Source organism: Phascolarctos cinereus, unplaced genomic scaffold (assembly GCF_003287225.1).
Source record: "Phascolarctos cinereus isolate Bilbo 61053 unplaced genomic scaffold, phaCin_HiC Scaffold_1;HRSCAF=81, whole genome shotgun sequence".
Lineage (NCBI taxonomy): Eukaryota > Metazoa > Chordata > Mammalia > Diprotodontia > Phascolarctidae > Phascolarctos > Phascolarctos cinereus.
Genome location: NW_027555514.1, coordinates 193941486 through 193962801, shown reverse-complemented (window position 1 = coordinate 193962801; position 21316 = coordinate 193941486). Strand labels below are relative to the sequence as shown.

The window sequence follows — 21316 nt, the reverse complement described above, 5'->3', positions numbered from 1 at the left end:
ATGTGCCAGGAAGTGTGCTAAGTGCTTTACAAATCTTATTTCATTTGATCCTCACAACAGCTCTCAGAGGGAAATGCTATTACTATCCCCATTTTGAGTTGAGGAAACAGACAAATAGACCACAAGTGACTTGCCGAGGGTGATATAGCTAGTTAAGTGCCCAAAGTTGCATTTGAAATGTACTTTGCAGCTTGGTTTTTAAGATGTCAAGTCTTCCTGACTCTAGGTCCAGCATTCTATCACTTTCACCACCTAGCTGTCTCTAACGGTATACAACTACTATCCTAAATCAGGTAATGATCACTTCTTGTTTTAACTACTACAATATCCCCCTCCCCCAAAGTAATCTCCTTGATCACCAAGTAAGATAGTATAGAGGAAAAAGAGATGAGGATGGAGGACAGAACCTTGGGGGTACACTCATAGTAAGTGGGATTGAACTGGAGGAAGATCCAGCTAAGGAGAAAGTCAGATGGGTAGGAGGAGAACCAGCAGTGTCATGAAAATCTAGAGGAGAGAGAATCCACAAGACAGTTATCTACGGTGAGTGTCAAAGGCTGCAGAGAGGTCAAAGAGAATGAAGATTGATAAAAGGCCGTTAGATCTGGACATTAAGAGATCACTGGCAGAGGAAGTAAAGGCAACAAGTGGGGATGACTTTCTCAAAGCGTTTAGCCACAAAAGGAAGGGCATATGCAAAAATTGCCGAGTCCATGAACAGTGGAACACTTGTGGGTGATAGCAAGGTCAAAGGTGTGACCATCTCTATGTGTAGCTAAGGGGAGTGGGGTGGAGGAGTAGGTCATGCGGAATGAGTAAGTTGAAAAACTGGGAAGTTAGATTGTTTGAGGGAGTATCAATATGTATGTTGAAGTCTCCAAAAATGAGAGCAGGAGTTGGGATGGAGAGAAATACTGTGAGCCTGTCACTGAAGTCATTGAGGATGGAAGAAGAGTATCTTTGGGGTCAATAGATAACAGCTACCAGAATTTGGAACAGATGATAAATCTGGATTGAATGAACCTCAAAGGAGGAGTTACTGAGTATTGGTGATAGAGGGAGAATAGAGGGAGAAAGGGGTATTCTGACTTCTCCCCCCATGATCACAGCTAGTAAGGAGTATGAATGAAAACGTAACCAGTAGTAGAAAGTGGTGCCCAGGGATGCAGTGTCTTTAGGAAGGAGCCAGGTCTCAGTGAGAACCAGAAGATGGAGAGATTGAAAAGAAAAATTTTAAGATGAAGATAAGTTTGCAAATTGTAGAGCAGTCATTTCAGGGAGCACAGTGGAAGGAGTGGGTAAACCTGGAGTGGGACATTTTGGGGTAGAGTTGAGGGGACAGAACTAAGGAAGCAGGTAGTCTGGGATAGAGAATGGGCTTTGTACAGCCGTGGCAAGATGGGAGGCAGGAGCTAGCAGGTCAAGGTAGGTCTGGTCTGAAAACCAGAGAAAGCTCTGGGGCAAAGATGGAAGCCTGAATATAGGACTGATGCAAACTTTGAATCCAATGCTTTCTTCAAGTCTCAGCTCTGGGACCACTTCCTGTTTAAACACTTTCCTGGTTCCCCCCATTGTTGTGAATTATTTCTCCTCCTCAAATCATCTTAAATTTACTTTTCTACATATACATATTTTATTCTAGGAAGAATATAAATTCCTTGAGACATAAAATGTTTATTAGCCACTTAAATGCCAGGAATACAAATACAAGCAAACAAGATGGTCCCTGCCCACAAGAAGCTTGCATTTTAAATAGAGGAAGACAAAACATGAAGCAGATCTGGAAAGGAAATAGGGAGGGTGCCCATGCTCTGCCGGTGAGGAGGTGAAGTGAGGAAAGTGAATTGAACTGGGAATGTTAAGAGCAGGGATTGTTTGACTTTGTCTTCACCACTCCAGCATTTAGCATAGTGCCTTGTATGTAAGCGCCACAGAACTTAACATAGAACTTAATACGTGCTGGACAGGTGCCCGGGATCTTGACTCTTATCTTGCCACTGAACTCTAATCACTCTGGAGAAGAGAATGGGGCTGATGACTTTACACAGCTCTGCCTCATTTAAATCCAATTCACTTGCAAGTCAAGACATCATCTTCATGATGTCATTGGTCATCTTTGAGCATAAAGGATGAATAACAACAACTTAATAATTGTTTGTTGGATTAAATTGAATGACATTCCAAGGCAGACCTGGAATCTGGAGCATGAAAGTGGACATAGAAGCAATGCATCATTTGTTTATTAATTCTACTTTAGTAAATATATGTAAAAGTAAAATGTTCTCTCTTAATTTGTGTGTTTATTTGATTATTTGTTTTTGATCAAATGAGATAACATATATAAAATGCTTTGTAAGCCTTAAAGCCATATGTAAACGCTAGCTATTAGTGATAGTGTTTGTTCTTGATGGTTATTAAGCCTATCTATCCAGCTTTCTGCTTCCCTCCAATTCAATCCCTCTTTGCAAGGTAGGCTATATTCTCTCTACCCCACAAACTGAACTTACTCATGTTGTAGAATAAGCAAACTTCGTCTCTGTCTGCCCAGGTCGTACCTATCCTTCAAGGTCCAAATGAAGCCCTACCTCTTTCAAGAAGACTTCCCTGACTGCCTACCTCACAAGGTTACCATGAAGAAAGGGTTTGTATACAATAAAGTGCTACATAAACGTGAGCTGCTGTTATCATTGGTGTTATTACTCCAACCTAAGCTGATTTCTCTCTTCTCTGAAAACCTCTTGTGTTAATAGTCAGTACCACATTGATAGTGTTGGCCAAAGAACAGCTGCTTATTCAACCCCTACTCTAAGTGAATTTGAAGTGTGTCCAAGGTGAGTGGAGCCACACCTCTCTTCTGTTAGTGTCACTGCAGCACCTTCCAGCATCAGGTCAGTTCATGATTTTGGCTTCCTCTATGCCTCTACAGGCAGGTAGGTGGCCCAGTGCTAGATCTGTAGTCAGGAAGACTCATCTCCCTGAGTTCAAATATGGCTTTAGATACTTACTACCTGTGTGACCCTGGGCAAGTCACTTCATCCTGCTTGCCTCAGTTCCTCATCTACAAAATGAGGTGGAGAAGGAAATGGCAAACCACTTTGCCAAGAAAACCTCGAATGGGGTCACAAAGAGTTGAGCATGACTGGGACAACAGCACAACAACAACAGCATATTCCTTTGCTTCCTCATCAGCCAGCCCTTTGCCATCTGTGTCTCATTCCCACTGTCCTACTGAGATTTTTCTCTTAACTAAACTCCTTAAAGGAAAGAAATGCTATTTTTCATCTTTGTATTCCCAGACTCTAGCAGTGTGCTTTGCACATAGGTGGGGCATCAATATTTTCCTAAATGCCAATTCCAAAGACTTTTCCTTGGTCCTCAATCTTAAGCTTTCTGTGGTTTCTGATATTATTAGATACTTTCTCCTCTTTATGTCTCTATGAAATAAAACTCTTCTGGTTTTCTTCCTTTCCTTATAAGCAATTCTCTGTCTTTTTAATGGATTTTTTTTTTCATCCCCTCAACCCCTTAAAGTTGCTGTTCCTAAAAACTTTGCTCTTGATCTTCTCTCTCTCTACACTCTCCCTCCCTTGCTGATCTTATTCATCTCCATAACTTCAAATATCATATTCTCAAAGATGACTTTCAAAATTTTTTATCTCCTGCCTACCCTTCTCCTAAACTTTAGACCTACATTTCAAGTTTCCAACAGGACATCTATCTCTGGATGTCCTGCCCTTCCCTATGTCCCACAACCCACAAATCTGCTACACCTATTTCTCTGTTTGAAATTTTACCTTAAAATTTTTTCCTTCTTCATCACCACTTACGTCCAATCTGTTAATAATAATAAATAACAATTCACATTTACAGCCAGGCACAGCAGTTGGAGATTTGGCCTCAGAATCAGGAAGGTTTGGTTTTCAAGTGATGCCTACCATGACATATATTGGCTGTGTGATCTGGGCAAGTGATTTAAACTCTCCCTCAGTGACCAAGAAGCTCTCTAAAGCTGAAAGTTACAGAAAAGCAACTGATCTGCATTGGTAGAGGGAGTATGTGCACTGGAAGTTCTCTATACTAGCTAAATCACAAATATAGACTGATGGATATAATCAATCAATCAATCAACAAGCATTTATTGGGTACCTACAACGTGCCAGGCACCCTGCTGGGTGCTAAGGATACCGATAGAAAAAAAGTGAAACAATCCCTACTCTCAAAGAGCATAAATGAAGATGTTTCTATAAAGAGACAGATGGCTAAGGTAAACTGAGGCAACAAAGTTCTGAGAGCATTCAATTTATTAGTAAGGCTAGCAGTTACCAGTAAAGGGGGTCTTTAGCTCCTCAGCAAGCCGAAAGACTTCAAATGAAGGCTGGTGGATCACTTTTACAGACAAAAAAAGGAGCATCAAAAAAAAAAATAGAAGGCTGCATCATAGATGGGGGAAATAATATGATTGGTTACAAAGCCTGAAACATTATAGATATGGGGGGCAATATGATTGGATGGATATTGGAAATACGGGACAAGCAACTCCTCCTTCTGTCTTGTCACTAGGAAATTCTGATCGAATTAGTCCATCTGCAAGAATAACTGATGGTATATAAATAACAGATTTCCTCTAATTGGTCAAAGGCACCCAGTGGTATAGATATAACAGGTTTCTTTTAATTAAAGTGATTTATAGGGAAACAACTGTTAGACTTAACTCAGAGAAAAAAGATTGAATTTCTAAACTTAATTCAAAGATAAAGAAATGTGCCTTAGGCAGTTATATAAACTGTTGGTGGTGATACAGAATGGAATCGATGACAAAAATGGAGATAATATCAATTTGATTTTCTCAATAGCTAGATCTTCCAGGTTTGTAAAGCGCTTTTGGGTCATGAAGAGTCGGATATGACTAAAATAATTGGACCACAACACCCTTCAAATATCCTCACCACAACAGCCCTGTGACATGAACAGTACAAATATTATCAACATTGCTCTACAAATGAAGTTTTTTATTATTATTATTATTATCGCTGTGTTACAGATGAGGAAACTAAGGCTTTGAGAAGTATCTGAGGTAGGATTTGAACCCATGGCTTTCCATGCCAAGTGCATCATTTTGTCCAATATTCTATGTTGCTGTCAAGTCCTCTAGTTTCTTCCTATACAACATCTCTTTCATGCACCCCCTCTTCTATTTTTATTGCTGCTACCCTATTCCAAGCTCTCATTATCACTTGCCAACACTGTTGCAAAAAAAAAACTCTTAACTGCTCTTCCTGACTTCTCTTTCTGCCTCTCCTTCATTCTTCATACAATTCCTTATGCATTTATCAGATCAGGTAACTCTGCTCAGAACCTTTAATTGCCCTGTTATTGACTATTAAATAAAATTCAAATTCCTTTGCCTGGCATTCAAGGTCTTCTGCTATTTGGCACCACCTTGTTTTATGTTGCTGTATGTGCTATGCTGCAAAACCAGACTATTTGTCTTCTACTGGATACATCCTATTCTATCCTACTTTCTGGCCTTTGTTGTCCTTTCCACCTGGAATGCCATGCTCACTCCCACTACTGCCTGCTGAAAAATACCCATCCTTTAAAATTCAGCTCAAATACCATCTCTTCCTTACCTGAAGCCTTTCCTGATCTCCCAAACATTAACATCCATTTCCCTCTTAAACATCACTTAGTTTTTACTCATCTCTCCCTCCCCACAATTAGATGGTGAACTGCATGAGGACAAGGCCCAGATCTTATCATGTTTGGTATCTCCTCTAACATCTAGCAGCACTCTGCAGGTAGGAGATGCTTAATAAATATCTCTTGAATGAATTTTCTCCATCATCCTTTCAAATAAAATGTCACAAGCTTTTTCTATCCCTCATCCCTTTACTACTTGTTATTTCAAAGGAAACCCTATATCCAAATCTTGTAGCTCCAGACTAGGGCTCTGTGCCAGAGGCAGTCAATTAATAGCATTTATTTAGTACCTGCTATATACCAGTCACTGTGCTAAGTTCTGAAAGCACCTAATTTGGAAGTATATGAAGAGATTTAGAAGCATCTTACACCGTTTGAGCCTTTGACATCTTCTAGGCTACATTTGCCAAACTGTGTCCTGTGGAATCCTTGTGTTCTGTGCAATGTGAATAGGGGTTCCTGCAATTATAGGGATTGGAGCTGGGCAGGACTTTAGAGATCATCTAGTTTGCATTTTATGGATGAAGAAACAAGGCCCAGAGAAGGCATGTGATTTGCCCAGGGTCACAGAGTACCTATTCTAGCAGAACCAATGCAAATCCCATATCTCTTTTCAAGTGCAAGTCCTCAGTTCTTTTTCCACTACAACATGCTATCTTCACTCAATACCAGTCGTATCTTCCTGGCTAAATTTCATATATCTTAAATACTTATTACATGCGATATTTGGGGTGGTATGAAAATAGATTTACTTTCCTGTATTTTACTTCAAAACTCCCCCTTCCTACTTTGTCCTGGAGTTATTCTCTCTCCATAAATCCTCCAGACTGGCCCTTATATATCACTCCCAAAAGTGTTCTGTCACCAAATTTGTTTTCCCAGAGAGGTAAAGTGATTTGCCTAGGCTCCCACAATTAGTGGCAGAGCTAGGATTAGAACCCAGGTCACCTTATTTCTGATCCGGTGCTTACCACTGCTTTCCACTAGCCCAGCCTCTGCTATCATGCCCAGTCCATCAGCTGCTGCTACATACTCAGAGACTGGTGGCCAGGAGTGCCTTGAGTACAATGTCCTCCACAGGTATTTTAACCAAAACATCACAACTCTTCCCACATTCTCAGCCCTCCACCTCTGCTTTCCCTCCTTGGGAAATTCCAGGTCTGTGTCTTACAAGAACAGTAAGGCAGGGAACATGACAGGGAGATACCAAAGAGAGAGCAGAGTCAGGGTGTTACTATGTTTGAGATAAGATTCATGGGAAGAGGTATAGAAGTCCATTATGCCAAAAGGATCATCCTAGGAAAAGCCAACAATTTTATATACTAGGAGGTTGAAGAAAGGTGTAACAGAGTCCCTAATGGGAGTCTTTGGAGGAGTAGCAATAGCACAGTAACATAGTTGATGTTTGTTTGCCTGAGAGTCATTTGCTTTTAAAGCCTGCCTTGCCCATGCAAGGTCCATAGGCCTCAGTTGCCATTAATGTCTAATGACTCCTACAGAGTTCTTCATGACTCCCTTTGGCTCAGCAATTTCACAGATCTTTGCCTAACTCTAGTTTTATCCCACTTCTCTAATAAGTATCCAAGAAACAGAATGTGGGGACAGGGTTGAAGAAGAGAGGGAGAATCTCCAGAGGCCAGAAAAGGCAAATTGGAGATGGAAGGATGGGGGGAACATCTCCTTTGACTTACTCCAAGCCCCATGCATCATCAGTAATTATCGCTTAGTCATTCCTCCTTAAACAGCTGTCTTCAGCTAATACCAGAGGCAAGTGGGCCTTGGAACAGGGTTCCATTTCTCTAATGTGCCTCTTAACAGTAATTAGTAGGCTTCATTTTGATGGCTTGGAGCCTTGGGGCCTGCACTGATTGGGATGGATAGGAGATTGATGCTAAGTTGGGTTGGGGGTGGAGTGAAGATGGCTGTTAGGACCTCACAGTATGTGTGGTTACCATGGCCATGGGTCAGATGTGGGGCACACTAGGCATGGGGGGGAGTCAGAACTCATATGTTTAAAGGTTTCTTCTGAAACTTAGATCAGTGTTTCCAAAACCAAATCATACTTTGACATAAAATATCTAAATTCTCTACTGAAAACTGCTCCATCCTCCACAGCCTCAGTAAAATGAATAACTGTCAGTGACTCAGAGAGCGGGAAGAAGGAACAGGGGAGGAAAAGGCAGCCAGATGTAGGTGGACCAAGATACAACTCACAAGAAGGAGAAGAAGAAAGTAAAGCCAAGATGTTTTTAATGTATAGGTTCTAAAAAAGTAATTATCTTTGGTAATAAAAGATTTGCAGATCAGTAACAATTTGTTCCAGAGTGACAATTAGAAAACAAGAATAATTTTAATATGAAACAACCAAAGTCTTGGCCACACCAAACCAAACCTAAAAAATTTATATTTAGGTCATAGTCTACATGCCTGGGGTAAGGAAGCTAATTAGATGCCAGAGAAGGAGTAACAAGGAGTAGGCATGGGGGAGGGAGATAAAAGTACCCAAGGTGGGACAGAGGTCACAGGGGATTTGGAATGTTCAGATATGGCTTGCTAACCAGAGAATCCTACAGAAGAGAGGTCTGTCCTAAATCTCAGACTTGATACAAAGAGGGAGGCAGAGGTTCTCTCTGGACTCTTCACAGAATAGGCAACTGACCAAAGCTGTAAAATTTCCCTTGTTGGAGAGCTTTTAATTAAAGGATGGATACCCAATATCCTATGCAGGAGAAGCTGCATAAAAGATGTCATCAGAGAAATGGATGATAAGAGAAGAAGATAGGCCTATGGCATGGTAAGAATGAGGGATGGCCTTGGGATATATCATATACTTCATTGTATTCATTCACTATCACAAGAACAAAAGGAATATTCTGACACATTGATGGAAATCCCTGGCCAGATTTATGGGAGGTCATAGACAAGAGTAACTAGATGGCCAGGCACAAATAGATTGTTATTTGCATCACTGGACAGAGTACTCACATTCGATCACAGATCCAGTGGAGTTGGACTGCCCCTCCTTTTGGGAGAACTTAGGGTTCCTCAAGGTCTGGAGTATGGGGAATGAATGAGATGAGTCAGAGAGAATTCTTCCCAGCTTCCCCAGGATCCCAAGGGCCTATAGCCACAGTTTTGCAACCCTGACTCATGTGCCAATGTAGAAGATTCCTTCTGTTCTCTCTAGGTTGATCTTTTTACCTGCTCCCTTTCCTGAGACCCAACTACTCCGTTGCAATGACCACCATTTTACCCTTGAGTGAGTATGACACTTGGTAACACTGGCTCCTTAGTCTGACTTCCTCAACTTCTGAGTCAAGGTAGAGGGAATCATATGAGGTGGCATCATCTTTCAGATTTGGAATAGTGATACTTTCTAGAAGCCTATCATTAGCCCCATTCTACATATTCCATAGAATCAGAGCTGCAATGGGTGAGGAAATTGGGGAAGAGAGAGGGTTATTTGACTTGCCCAAGGTTTAGAAGAGAGTCTAGAACCTTGATTTCAAGCCTAACACTTTTTTCACTAAACCACGCCCCCTCTCTGAATGTCCTGATGGAAGGCAACATGTTGTTGTTGTTGTTGTTGTTGTTGTTATTGAGTCATGTGTGTCTCTTCATGATCCCATCAGCTTCCATTTCTCTCTCTCTCTCTCTTTCTCCCCATCAATGAGTAACCAGGTTAAATGAGGGTAACAGGGGAGTCCAAAATTGTGATGGTGCATTACAAAGTATTATGTGTGCCCATTGCATGAGAAAGGAGGTTAATAAAACAGGTGAGGAAGCAGTGAATGATACCTGGGGAATATGTGGGTAGCAGTTAGCTATAGATGTTGCATAGAGCTTAACACGTATGAGTGGGATAAGCTTAGGTGACCTGAATCTGAGCAGACCCTCCAACAGCAGAGGGTTCTGGAAAAGGGAACTGGCACTGGCCAGTTTGGCAGGAGATGGAAAATAAAGAGGCCACACATTTCTTTCTCTATCCCAAATGGTGCTATATCTCAATGATGCATCGGCCAACCCCCTCATGAGAATCAGCAGGAAACCATCATCAAATTTAAAGCTGGCCAGCGGGTCCACTGATAAAATTATTTTTATACACTGATTCTTTGTATCTTTTGTATTACTTATGGATTAATTCTTTCCTTGTGAATAAATTCTTAGCAAGTTCACTTGGATCCTAGAATGTGTAGTAGGGAAATACAGAAGAAAGGTTAGTGCTGAGCAAGAAGCATTGAATTATGACAGTAACATAAGAATGATTGGCGAAGTATGAGCAGAACACTAGACTTTGGACAAACGAGGGTTTCAGTGATTAGTGAGAGGATTCATCCAATACTTCAGGATGGCCAGCATGGTCCTAGCATTGGTGTTTTCACAGAAGAGACCTCACAGATTATAATCACAAATTCATAGAATTTGGAGCTGCAAGGGACCTTAGAAGCCATTCAATCCAACTGATAAGCAAAAGGAAGCTCCGCTATAACTTGCTCAACAAATATACATCCAGCCACTGCTTGGAGACTTTCAAAGTGGGAGAATCCACCATCTCTCAGGGCAGTCCCCGCCACTTTGGGAGAGCTCCCTTTGTTAGGAAGTGTTTCCTGACATCGAGCCTAAATTTATCTTCAATTTTACCCCATTTCTTCTGGTTCTGCCCTCTGGGTCCAAATAGAACAAATCTAATACTCCCTCTACATGACAGCTTTTCAAACACTGGAATATACCTGTCACATCCCCCTGAATTTTCTCTAGATTAAACATCCCTGATTCCTTCCATCAATTCCCCAATGACATGGACTTGATTCTCTTTACCGTCATAATTTTTCTTCCCTCTACGCTTGCCAGCTTATCAATATCCTTAAGCAAGGTGCCCAGAAATGAACACAACATTCCTGATGAGGTCTGAGCAGGGCAGAGTACAGAGGAACTACCCTCTCCCTTTTCCTGGAAGCTCAGCCTCTCTATAATGAAGTCCAAGATCACATTAGCATTTTTGGCTGCCATATCTCGTTGCTGACTCATATTGAGCTTGCAGCCCACAAATACCTCCAGATCCATTGTCTAATCATGTCTCCCTCATCCTGTACTTTTGAAGCTGATTTTCAAACCCATGTAAGACTTTACATTGATCCTCTTTATCTTCTTAGGGGAGAGGCAACCAAGTGTAGTAGAGGACCAGCCACTAAACCAGAAAGACCTGGATCCAAGTCCTGGTTCTGACACATATTGGCTATGCAACTCTGGACAATTCAATCAACTTAGGCACCAACTTGCATTAATTAGTAGGACTTACTTCACTCATGCACTAATGAAATCATAAGTCTAGGCCTTATCTCTGCCACCTTAAGGACCATAGGAGGCACCATAGAGATTATTTAGTCCAGTGCTTTCACTTTACAAAAGAGAAAAGTGAACTTTAGAGAAGTCAAGGTTGTTGCTTAACTCACCAGCAGCTACAAGAAAATCTGATATAGTTTTCAAAGTCCATAATCTTTCATTCTCAGTTTTTAGAAGACAGGAGAAATAGCAAAGATGGAATTTGAGTCTAGGTTCCAAAACCAGTGCTCTTTCCACCATACAAACTCTCATCCAATCTCCCCTTCCCTCCCCTGGATTTTACAGATAAAGATAGAGAAGTCCAGAATAAGGATAGTGACTTTCCCAAGGTGATACAGTTTGTGATAGAAACAGGACTGGAACCAAAGTCTTCTAAACCACACTCCAGTGCTCCTTCTTCACAGTATTTCTACCCTAACAGCTTCACAAAATTTAAAAATTCTTAATTTAAACATAAAAAGAGCATTTCCAGACACACAGCAGAACACAAAAAGATGATTCTTTGTGAAACTGTGAATCTCCATTTAATTTCATTTGTTTTCTTTAAAAATAGTAAGTCATACATTCTCCACACTACTTTCAAAACTGTCCTTTTCTGTGCTTCTGAAATTCTTTCTGTTCTCTTTTGTGCATTTGAAAATGTTAAAATGGCCCTTTTGTAAGCATCCCTATTGCTACCTTCTACTCCTTCTCTCCCAGTTAAAAACTGAGAGAAAAAGGGAAACAAACTTTGAACAAGTAAGTATAGTCAAGCAAAATGAATCCATACATTGGCAATGTCCACAAATATATATTTCTGCACCTTATGTCTGTCACTTGTCAGAAAGTAATATGCTATATCATAGAAACATGATTGGTCATAGTTCTTAAATTGTACAAAGTTAATTTCCCTTGCAGTATTGTCTTTATATAATTCATTCTCCTGTTTCTGCTTACTTTACTCTGCATCAATTTATAATATCCAAGATTCTCTGAAATCATGTTTTCCATTATTTCTTATGACTCAGTGATATTCTGTCACTCATATGCCATGATTTATTCAACCATTCCTCAGTTATCTAAGAGAAAATCAAAGGCATGCCCTTAGATTCTAGTTCTCCCTTCCATTATCTTCTTTCTCTCCCTTTTCTTCTTCTCTGTTCTCTCCTCTTCTCTCCTCTCCTCTTTTCTCCTCTTCACTTCTCTTCTCTTCTATCCTCTCCTTTCCTTTTCTCTCATCTCCTCTTCTCCTTTTTAATTTTTTCCAGGATCTAGAAATTTAGTTTGTGACTATTCCCTCCCAATATTACGTTCCTTTTTACTGCTTCCTTCCATTCCAACTGGTTTACTTGTTGAGTTTGAGGTATTTCTACACTAAACTGTGTATTCAATTCTCTTTTGTCATTTTCAGATGAGCAAAGGTCGTCTGATGCCCACTTCTCCCATCTCTTCCTCCACGTCTATATATTCTTCTTCTCACATACCTCAATCATAAGAAACACACCTCCTTCTTCCTCCTTTCTGCACCAGTGTTCCTTTTACTCTCCCTTCTCTTTCCCCTCTTCAAACCTTCAAAGCAGAACCATCCACCCTTAGGGCCTTTGATTATCTTATTTAACTCCCTCAATACACTTTGAAGACATTAAGATTCTGAAAGGGATGTGCTACTTCTCTCTCCATTAGAATATTATCAGTACATGTAATATAGCTCCTTCCAATTGCCTTCTAGTTTTCTCTGGATTCTTCTGTTTATATATCAGAATTCCTACTCAAATATAATCCTTTCACCAGAAATATTTGAAAGTCTTCTTTTCCATTAAAGGATCACCCATACTTCCCACCCTTCCCATAGGATTATACTCAGCATTGCAGGGTAAGATATTCTAAGTTGTTAACCTATGTCTTTTGCCTTTTGGAATATGTTATTCTAAGATTTCCTCTCATTTATTGTAAAAACTGCCAAGTCTTGTGTGATTTTAGCTATAGTTCCTTGGTACTTGAATTGCTTTTTTTCTTGATACTAGGAGTGTTTTTGGTTTTCTTTGATGTGGAATCTCTGGAGTTTTGCTTTGACATTACTGGGACTTTTCCTTTTGCAGTTCCTCTCAGGAGGTGATCAATGGATTCTTTCTAACTTTATTTTGTTTGCCCTCTGGTTCTAATAGATCTGGGCAATTTTTATTTGTGATTTCTTGAATATAGTATCCAGGCATTTTTTAAATGATGGGTTTCATGTAATCAGATGATTCTTTTATTGTGTCTCGAACTATTTTCCAAGTCTGTTATTTTTCATATCAGTTATCTCAATTTTTCCCCCTATTTTTTCAATCTTTTGATTTTTGTTCTAACATTTCTTGTTCTCACAGTCACTGATATCTGTGTGGTTCATTCTAGTTTTCAGAGATTCTATTTTTTTAGTAAGAATTAACAGTTTCTCTTCTAAGCTACTTATTCTACTTCCTGTCCTTTCTTCCAGAGATTTTATTTCATTTTTGTCTTTTGCTTCATTTCTTCTAAGTTTTCAAGTCACCCTTGTAGAAAATCAATTTTTTTTCCTTCTGCTTACAGCTGTTATGGAATTTCTCACTCCTACTGGAAAATCTCTACATTTTAAATAATTTTTATACTAGTTTTAAAGTGGTTGTTTTCTTTGATTTTCTCATCTCTCCAACTTTAGTTCCTGAATGGGGGTTTTGTGCTAAGGCCAGGTTCTATATCCTGCTCCTATTGGCAGAACTGCTTGGTCTCATCTTGAATTCTCTGGGTTCTTATGCTTCCTTCTACCTCTCAAGATTAGGACTCCCTGTATCTTCAAGTTCAGAATGCTGGATCTTCAAGGCCCTCTCTGGGGTCTCAGAAGTTTTAGGAACCCCACTCCTTGACTGTCCTGGTCTGAATGCTGTGGTGACACTGCATCATGATGGTCATTATCCTCTGCCACTCTCCCAGGTCTTCTGAGGTGCCCAACTCTGGGGTTTCTGACCACCCTGGACCTTTTTCAGGGGGGCCCTCCATTTTTCTTGCCTCTAGACACAAAGCCTTTCAGGCTACATGTGTCCCATCTCTTGTCACATGGAGGCACACTTTGTTAGCAGACCTTCCATTTCTATTGCTGTTGGACTTCTGGCTGACCTCTTATGCAGTTCTGGTTTGGAAGAAGTGAATTAGAGTAGCTTCTCATTGTATTTCTGTATTGTTATTTGGTTTGGTGCAAACTTCAGGACTTTGCTGAAGTAGGTATATGAGATTTGGGCAGTCTGCCTTCCCTTCAGGCAATTATCTTGGCAAGAAGGCTTCCCCCTAACTTCTGCTAAAAGACTAAAAAAAAAATTTAAATCCTTTTATTGCCCACATCCCCTGGCTTCTTGACCTTCACAGTGAGCCAAACTCTGGAAGTATCTTATTTTATGCCAAGTAGAGAGCTTTTCCTATCTCCATTCCTCCCCCACCCCTCCAACAGACACACACCTTACAATCAGGGAAAGGGGAGCTAATGATAACAATCTGGAGCATCTCATCATGCCTGGGCCCTTCATGCTGAATCTCATATTTGAGTGGGTGGGTATGTATCTAACTCAATCACCTTATTTTTAAATGAGGAAACTGAGCCCCAAATAGGTTAAATAACAGAACCAGGACTTCAAGTTCTAAATCTTATGCTGTTGACCTTATGCCACATTGCTTTCTTTGGGTCCAGCCCAAGATAAGCAATACCTAGGACCATACTCATGCTTTCCTTCTAGGGTCATAGGGCGGCAGTGGCCAGAGACCCTGGGCACTGCTCAGATGCCTGATGTTAGGGGGATCCGCTCAAAGTTCTGTGTGAAGGTCCTACATCACAATGAATTAAAGGATAGGAGATATTGGATGGACTCTACCCTAGGTTCCCAAGAGGGATGCAGGAAAGATTCTGCAAGGAAGATGAGAACATTGGTTGGCTCAACTGAGGAACAATTAAATAAATATTTCTTTGGAGGAGTTGGCCTCGAGGTGGTGGGTGGGAGGGGCAGGGCACCTGGAACCATAGCGACAATCCCCAGAAACAGGGCCCCTTCTTGCCTCCCCTCCCCACCCTCCTCCCTCCCCATGGAGGCCCTGGGTACCTGTTTATTCTTTAAGTCAAGGGACAGCTCGTAATCAGAGGCAGCAGGGGCATGGGAGCAGAGCACCTTGGCATGCTGCTGCCGGCCAGGGGAGGCTGTGTGGTGGAGGCTGGCCTTCGTTGCCAGCACGGAGGTCCCCCCTGCCCCTAGCAGCTCCTCCTCCTCCTGCAGCTCCTGGGCGCTGGATCTGCTGGCCGAAGGGTCCTCTGTGCCACCCCCGGCATGGGTGTAGGAGTCGTCACTGTAAACAAAATGCAATGGTGCTCGGTTGGGGGAATGGGTTACGGGGTGGGTGTGTACAGATGGAGTGCTTGAGCCCTTGTCCCCCACCCAGGCTGGAGCTCTTTATCTAGCAGGGGGATACTGAGGTCCAGAGAGTGGAAGTGATTTTTTCCCAAGTTTACACATCACCTCTGAATATGGGAGGTGTCACATCAGAGAAGGTTGCCTTGGTCACACAACCTCGAGGACAATCAGGCTTTTGCCCAATGGCCTTAGGATCTACACTTTGGTCACTTTTCCCAATGGGGCAGAAGGGAATTGTAGTGGTCTGAGCCCTGGACAACCTAATAATCTGATATCCTCAGGATTTACCTTTCTTGATGTCTACAAGTTGTTCTACCCAGAATGGTCCAAGTGTCCAGGACACTGAGATTGGGAAAGGAGGGAGGAGGAGGAGGAAGTCAGAGAGATGAATATGACCTTCAGTGACCTTGGGAGAATAAGTGTGGGACTCAGGAAGGGAGGGGCCTGAAAGTCAGACTTGACATGAAGAGGGCATGAGCCAGACTATTTGGAGAGGCTAGATGAACTCATCTTAACATTGAAGAAATTGGCACAATGGGCTGGGCATTTTTCCATTGGTTTTAAACCCTGAAAACTCTACCTGGTCTCAAAGGGATTTGCCCAGATTATTACCTGATTCTCTCTTGGACAAGAACTTTCTGTCTCCCTTGATTGGCCCTATTCAAGTCACACTTAAATGATAGGATTTAGAGCTGGAAGGAAATTTAAAGGTCATCTACATTTAAAAACTGAAACCACAGAGGTTAAGTTATTTTTTAAAGTAACACTGATAGTAAGTTGCAGAGATGGGATTCAAACCCATAGCTGTTGGCTTCAAATCCACTGCCATTTTAACACATTGCCTGGGGAAGAAATACCCAGGTCCATATTACCTTCCTAGTTCTTTCCATTTTTTCTGGGGTCAAGTGGCTGGGCCAGTGGTATATAAAATAGCCTATGGGAAGTGGGCCAGACTTTATACTCACATAGACTACATGGACTACATGGTCCCTTTGGGTGCCACAATAGGACTAAAATATACCAGTAGTTCCTCATAATATGTTAGACCACCCTTCCTCCTTCCTTGCTATAACATGGACCATTAATTTTCTCTAAAAGGAGACAAAGCAGTCCCAAAACCTGATTGGCTCCTGATTCCCTGATGAAACTTACTGGTTACCTAAATGCATTAAGAAGTCCCACCTGTAGTCAGTTGAGGCTTCTCTGACTCTGTGGATTTCTGAAGACCATGCATGTCCTCTACCATATCCTACCTGTCTTCCATATGGAGATGATGAATGGGGGAGGAGGAAGTCTCATCCTAAGCACCATTGTATCTTTGCATATCCTTTGATGTAAGGCAAAGTAAATCTCTTTTTGTTAATTGTTCAGTGACTTGTTCACAATTACCTGATTTTAACCCAACCTCAAACCTGAACTAAGAGAATATTGGCATTAGGGAGCCCTACAATAGGTGAAAGAAATGTTTGGGAAAGTGGAGGTTGGGTGGGGAATTGTAGGGTATAATTAGACTCACATGTAAACCTATAAGCCTGTCAAGAGCACTTAAGCACTCAGTGCTGGCGGTTCGTCTATGTGGGGTTCTTCTGGTACGAATCTAAAGCCATTGTATCAAAGCACATCTGTTCCTTATCTGCTCAGCTTCCCCACTTTCCCTGAAGCCAACACTTGGCTGGACCAGCGACCTCCCCTTCTTGCTCTGAGACATCACCATGGAATATGGAATTGCCGTGAAACCTTCCTTGATGTTTCCAGCAGCTGGGACTTCCTCAAACATGCCACTGCACTTTGACTGGGCTTTTCCTATTCACAGAACAATGTACTATCTTACAGCAAAGTTACTTGTTTCTCTGTCTCACTTCCCTACTAGACCTTGGGAGCAAGGACTGTGCCTTATTCCATGTAATCTGCACAGAGTGGGTACTGCAGCTATCATTTGATCAGGGCACAAACCGATGGTTTCTGTTAACTGTCATTCCTCTCTTTTTTGGACAATCTGCCTTCATTTCCCTCCCTCTCCAATTTTGACCCTATAGTTAGCCAACTCAATTCTATGCTGTCCTCTGCCCTTGAATCTTTTTGCACCTATGGCAATTGTCTCTTGTCAAATCTCTCCTCTGTCAACTTTCCTGACACTTCTCTCTCTTGATTCTCCTTCCATCTAACTTATTCTTCTCAATCTCATTTGCTGGGTCATCACTTAGATCACACTCCTTCACTATGAATGTTCCTCAAGGCTCTGTGCTAAGTTCTAGGTTCTCTCTTTCTCTCTCAGTAATACCATAAGCTCTAATGGATTTAAGTATCATCTCTTTGTCAATGACTATAATATCTTCATATCCAGCCTCAACCTCTCCCCTGAGCTTCAGTCCCACATCACCAGTTGCTTGTTAGAAATTGCAAGCTATATATCTCAAACTAATTGGAGCAGAAGAAGCACACGATGAGAGTAAGCTACAACTAAGATTTGTCAAGGGATAACTGCCAATAGGATGGACAAGGGGTAAGTTAGATGTCTCAATATCTCAAACTCAGTATGTCCAAAACAGGACTCAATTTCTTGTTTTCTTTTTCCAAAGTTATCCATTTTCTAAACTTCCCTGTTTCTGTGAAAGGCACCACTACTTTTCCAGTCTCCCAGATTTACCACCTTGGTGTTAGCATAATCTCATTTTCTCTCACACCACATATACAGCCAATCAACAAATCTTGCCATTTTAGAACATCTCTTGCATCCAACCTCTTCTGTCTATTCACACAGCTACCCTTTTAGCTCAGGTGCCCATCACCTCTCACCTAGATTATTTCTTAGTCTCCCTGATTCTACTTTCCAAAATTCAGTTTACTGATGAAAACATCTTTTTCCTTAAAAGTAGATCTGACCACGTCACTCAGCTTTTCAATCAACTTTGATAGCTGCCTTTTAGTTATATATAGTTTATATTTAGTTAGGATAAAATATAAACCACTCTGTTCAGCTTTTTAAACCCTTCACAACCTTGCACCAACTTACATTTCCAGGTCAATTTTATTAATATATATTAATAATATATTATTATATATAATATATTATAATAATATATTAACATGTATTAATAATATATATCTCCTTCCCATACCCTATAATACTGCCAGACTGGTCTCTGTTTTCTTCACAATTCAACTTTAACCCCCATCTCTGTGTATTTGCACTGGCTGTCCCCCATGGCATTCTTTCCTCACTGCACTTCATAGACCACCTCTCCCTCTTTTTTTTTTCCTTTTGGCTAGGCAATGGGATTAAGTGACTTGCCCAGGGTCACACAGCTAGTATGCGTTATGTGTCTGAGGTCGGATTTGAACTCAGGTCCTCCTGAATCCAGGGCCAGTGCTCTATCCACTGCGCCATCTAGCTGCCCCTAGACCACCTCTCAAGCACCATCTTCTGCATGAAACCTTCCCGATCCCTATAACTAATAATAGCCTATCCCCCAAAACTACCTTGTATTTAGCTACTTTGCATTTATCCTTTTTATATTTATACTGCAAATATTTACATGTCCATATTATCTCCTTTGTTAAAATATAAACTAAACTCCTTGAAGATATGGATTGTTTTATGCCTTGTTCTTGTATCCCCAAAATTCATCATAGTGCTTGGCACACAGTAGGTGCTTAACAAATCGTTGTTGATTGATTGATCTTGGCTACACTGTTCATGCATATCGATCAGACTTTATTACATCAAGCTGTTTAATGGCCTGGGGGATTCTGAGGCTGGAGAGGGTAGGCAGAGAACATTCAATCTAGGTCACTACCTCCAGCCAGGACTATGCTTTAATCATCTCACAAGGATCTTACATTCCTGCTGCTTCCAATTCAGAAAATAGGTGACTTACTCAAGTTCACATAGTTTTTGAATATTGATTTAGCACCTACTATACAAGGGACTGTGATAGGTGTTAGGTATGCTTTCATAGACCTGTGATCTCAGCTATGTGGGTATTCCCTCTGGTAATGCAGATGGGGAAGGGAAAAGGAAGGAAATAAGCATTTATATAGTGCCTGCTATGTGCCAGACACTGTGCTAAGTGCTTTTTACAAATATTATAGTATTTGATCCTCACAACAGCCCTGCAAGGTAGGTGCTAATAGTACCTCTATTTTATAGACAACCCAGTGAGGTAGGTAGTATTATTATCTTCATTTTATAGTTGAAGAAACTGAGTCAAATAGATGTTAAATGACTTGCCCAGAGTCACATAGCTAGTAAGTGTCTCAGGCCAGATTTAAACTTGGGTCTTCCTGGCTCCAGGTCCAGTGCACCATACCACCAACTACCTCCCAACCCATCCATGTCCTGTCATCCAGTGACGTCCATGTCCTCTACTATGTCCTACATAGAGGGTCCATCCAATGTTCTGTGGGCCTTCCCCTAGATCTCTCGACATTTTGTGGATATCAATGGAGGACCCAGGCTGCACATTAGAGATGACTAGTCCATGTCCTCTTCTGGTGGTACATTTTTCTGACATTATACTTTAATGCCACTTCTCTTATGCAATCTTCATCGGCAATTTGCTTCAGACTACTCATAACCACCACTGGCCATTGAGGTGATCCATAACTTTATTTCTTTAGAAACTGTGACTTGCACCCCCCCAGGATCATTGGATTAATAGTGATGGTAAGAAGATAGATTATTGTTTCAGGGATAAGCTTGGAGTCATTAAAAACATTGCTGGCCATCCAAAGATTTTTTTCAAATGACCCGGTACCCTTCCTTTTAAGTTCTTAACTCTTGTAACCTGACATAAGGAAGTTCTTCTGAAATGCTCATTTCAAATATTTCTTGCTTCAGTATGAGATCAAATAATCCTTGGGGGCCCTGAAGAATATCATTCATTATCACTAGGAGAATAGTTCTTCATGGACTTGAAATTGTTTATCCAATCTCCTTCCTCCCACTCCTGGTTTTCTCTTCTCCAAATAGAACATGCTTCCAATTTTTAAGGCATCTTTCACCCTAAGGGCTTTTAAAGGCTCTATAATGAGCTTATGACCAATACGGAAAGCAAAAACACTTTTAATAAAAGTCATGGGATTATAGGAACATAGAACTTAGAACTGAAGGGACATTAGGACAAACCTTCCTTTTAAAGACAAGGATACTGAATCCCAGACAAGTGACATGGCTTTCCCAAGGCTATGCAGATGTTAACAAAAAAAGGAATTTCAAGTCCATTTGTCCTCATTACTCCTTGCTACAACCCTGGCAAGGACTTGGGAATCAGGACAACACAGATTCTAGTTCTGACTCTACCACTGACCATCTGTGTAAACTTGCACACATCACTTTCCATCAGCATCTTCATCTGAAAAATAGACCAGATGGCTATGGTCATTTCTGAATATGACATTCTGTGATTCTATGAATTCTCATTCTCATTCTAGTGGCCTTTCTCTTCCTTAAAAGCCTCAAGTATCCTAACTCAGTGACCTTGAAGAAATGAGTGTATGGAGATGCAACAGCTAATTATGGGAAATGAAAGGCCTTGTGTGTTAGGAGGGGCAGGCATATGAACAGAGGCATGCCATGTACATGTGAACCCAGAATATTCTTTGGAGGAAATTCCAAGTGGGAAAACCTACTATGGGAGCAGAAAGATGTTGGATTACTATTTAACTGTAGTGACCCATGCTTCTTTACAGATGTGAATGACTAGAGATATGGCATACTGAATATACGGTCAGACATAATCGATATGTTGGTTGGTTTGGCTAAACTCTTTTTTCCTCTTTCTTTTTTTCTTCTTTGTTGTAAGGTCTGGCCCACTGGGTGGGAGGAGATATATTCAGAAATGGAGGTGATGTGAAAACCTAAGGCATTAATAACATTTTTTAAA

The 21316-nt window shown here is 41.1% G+C and overlaps 1 protein-coding gene across 1 annotated transcript in view; it reads right to left on the bottom strand.

The window, feature by feature from the left end:
• IQSEC3 (IQ motif and Sec7 domain ArfGEF 3) overlaps nt 1–21316 on the bottom strand; it is a 156584-nt gene that overhangs the window by 60396 nt on the left and 74872 nt on the right. The window contains 1 exon segment of the mRNA XM_021001719.1: nt 15126–15366. Within this exon segment, the coding sequence (XP_020857378.1) occupies nt 15126–15366 (241 nt within the window).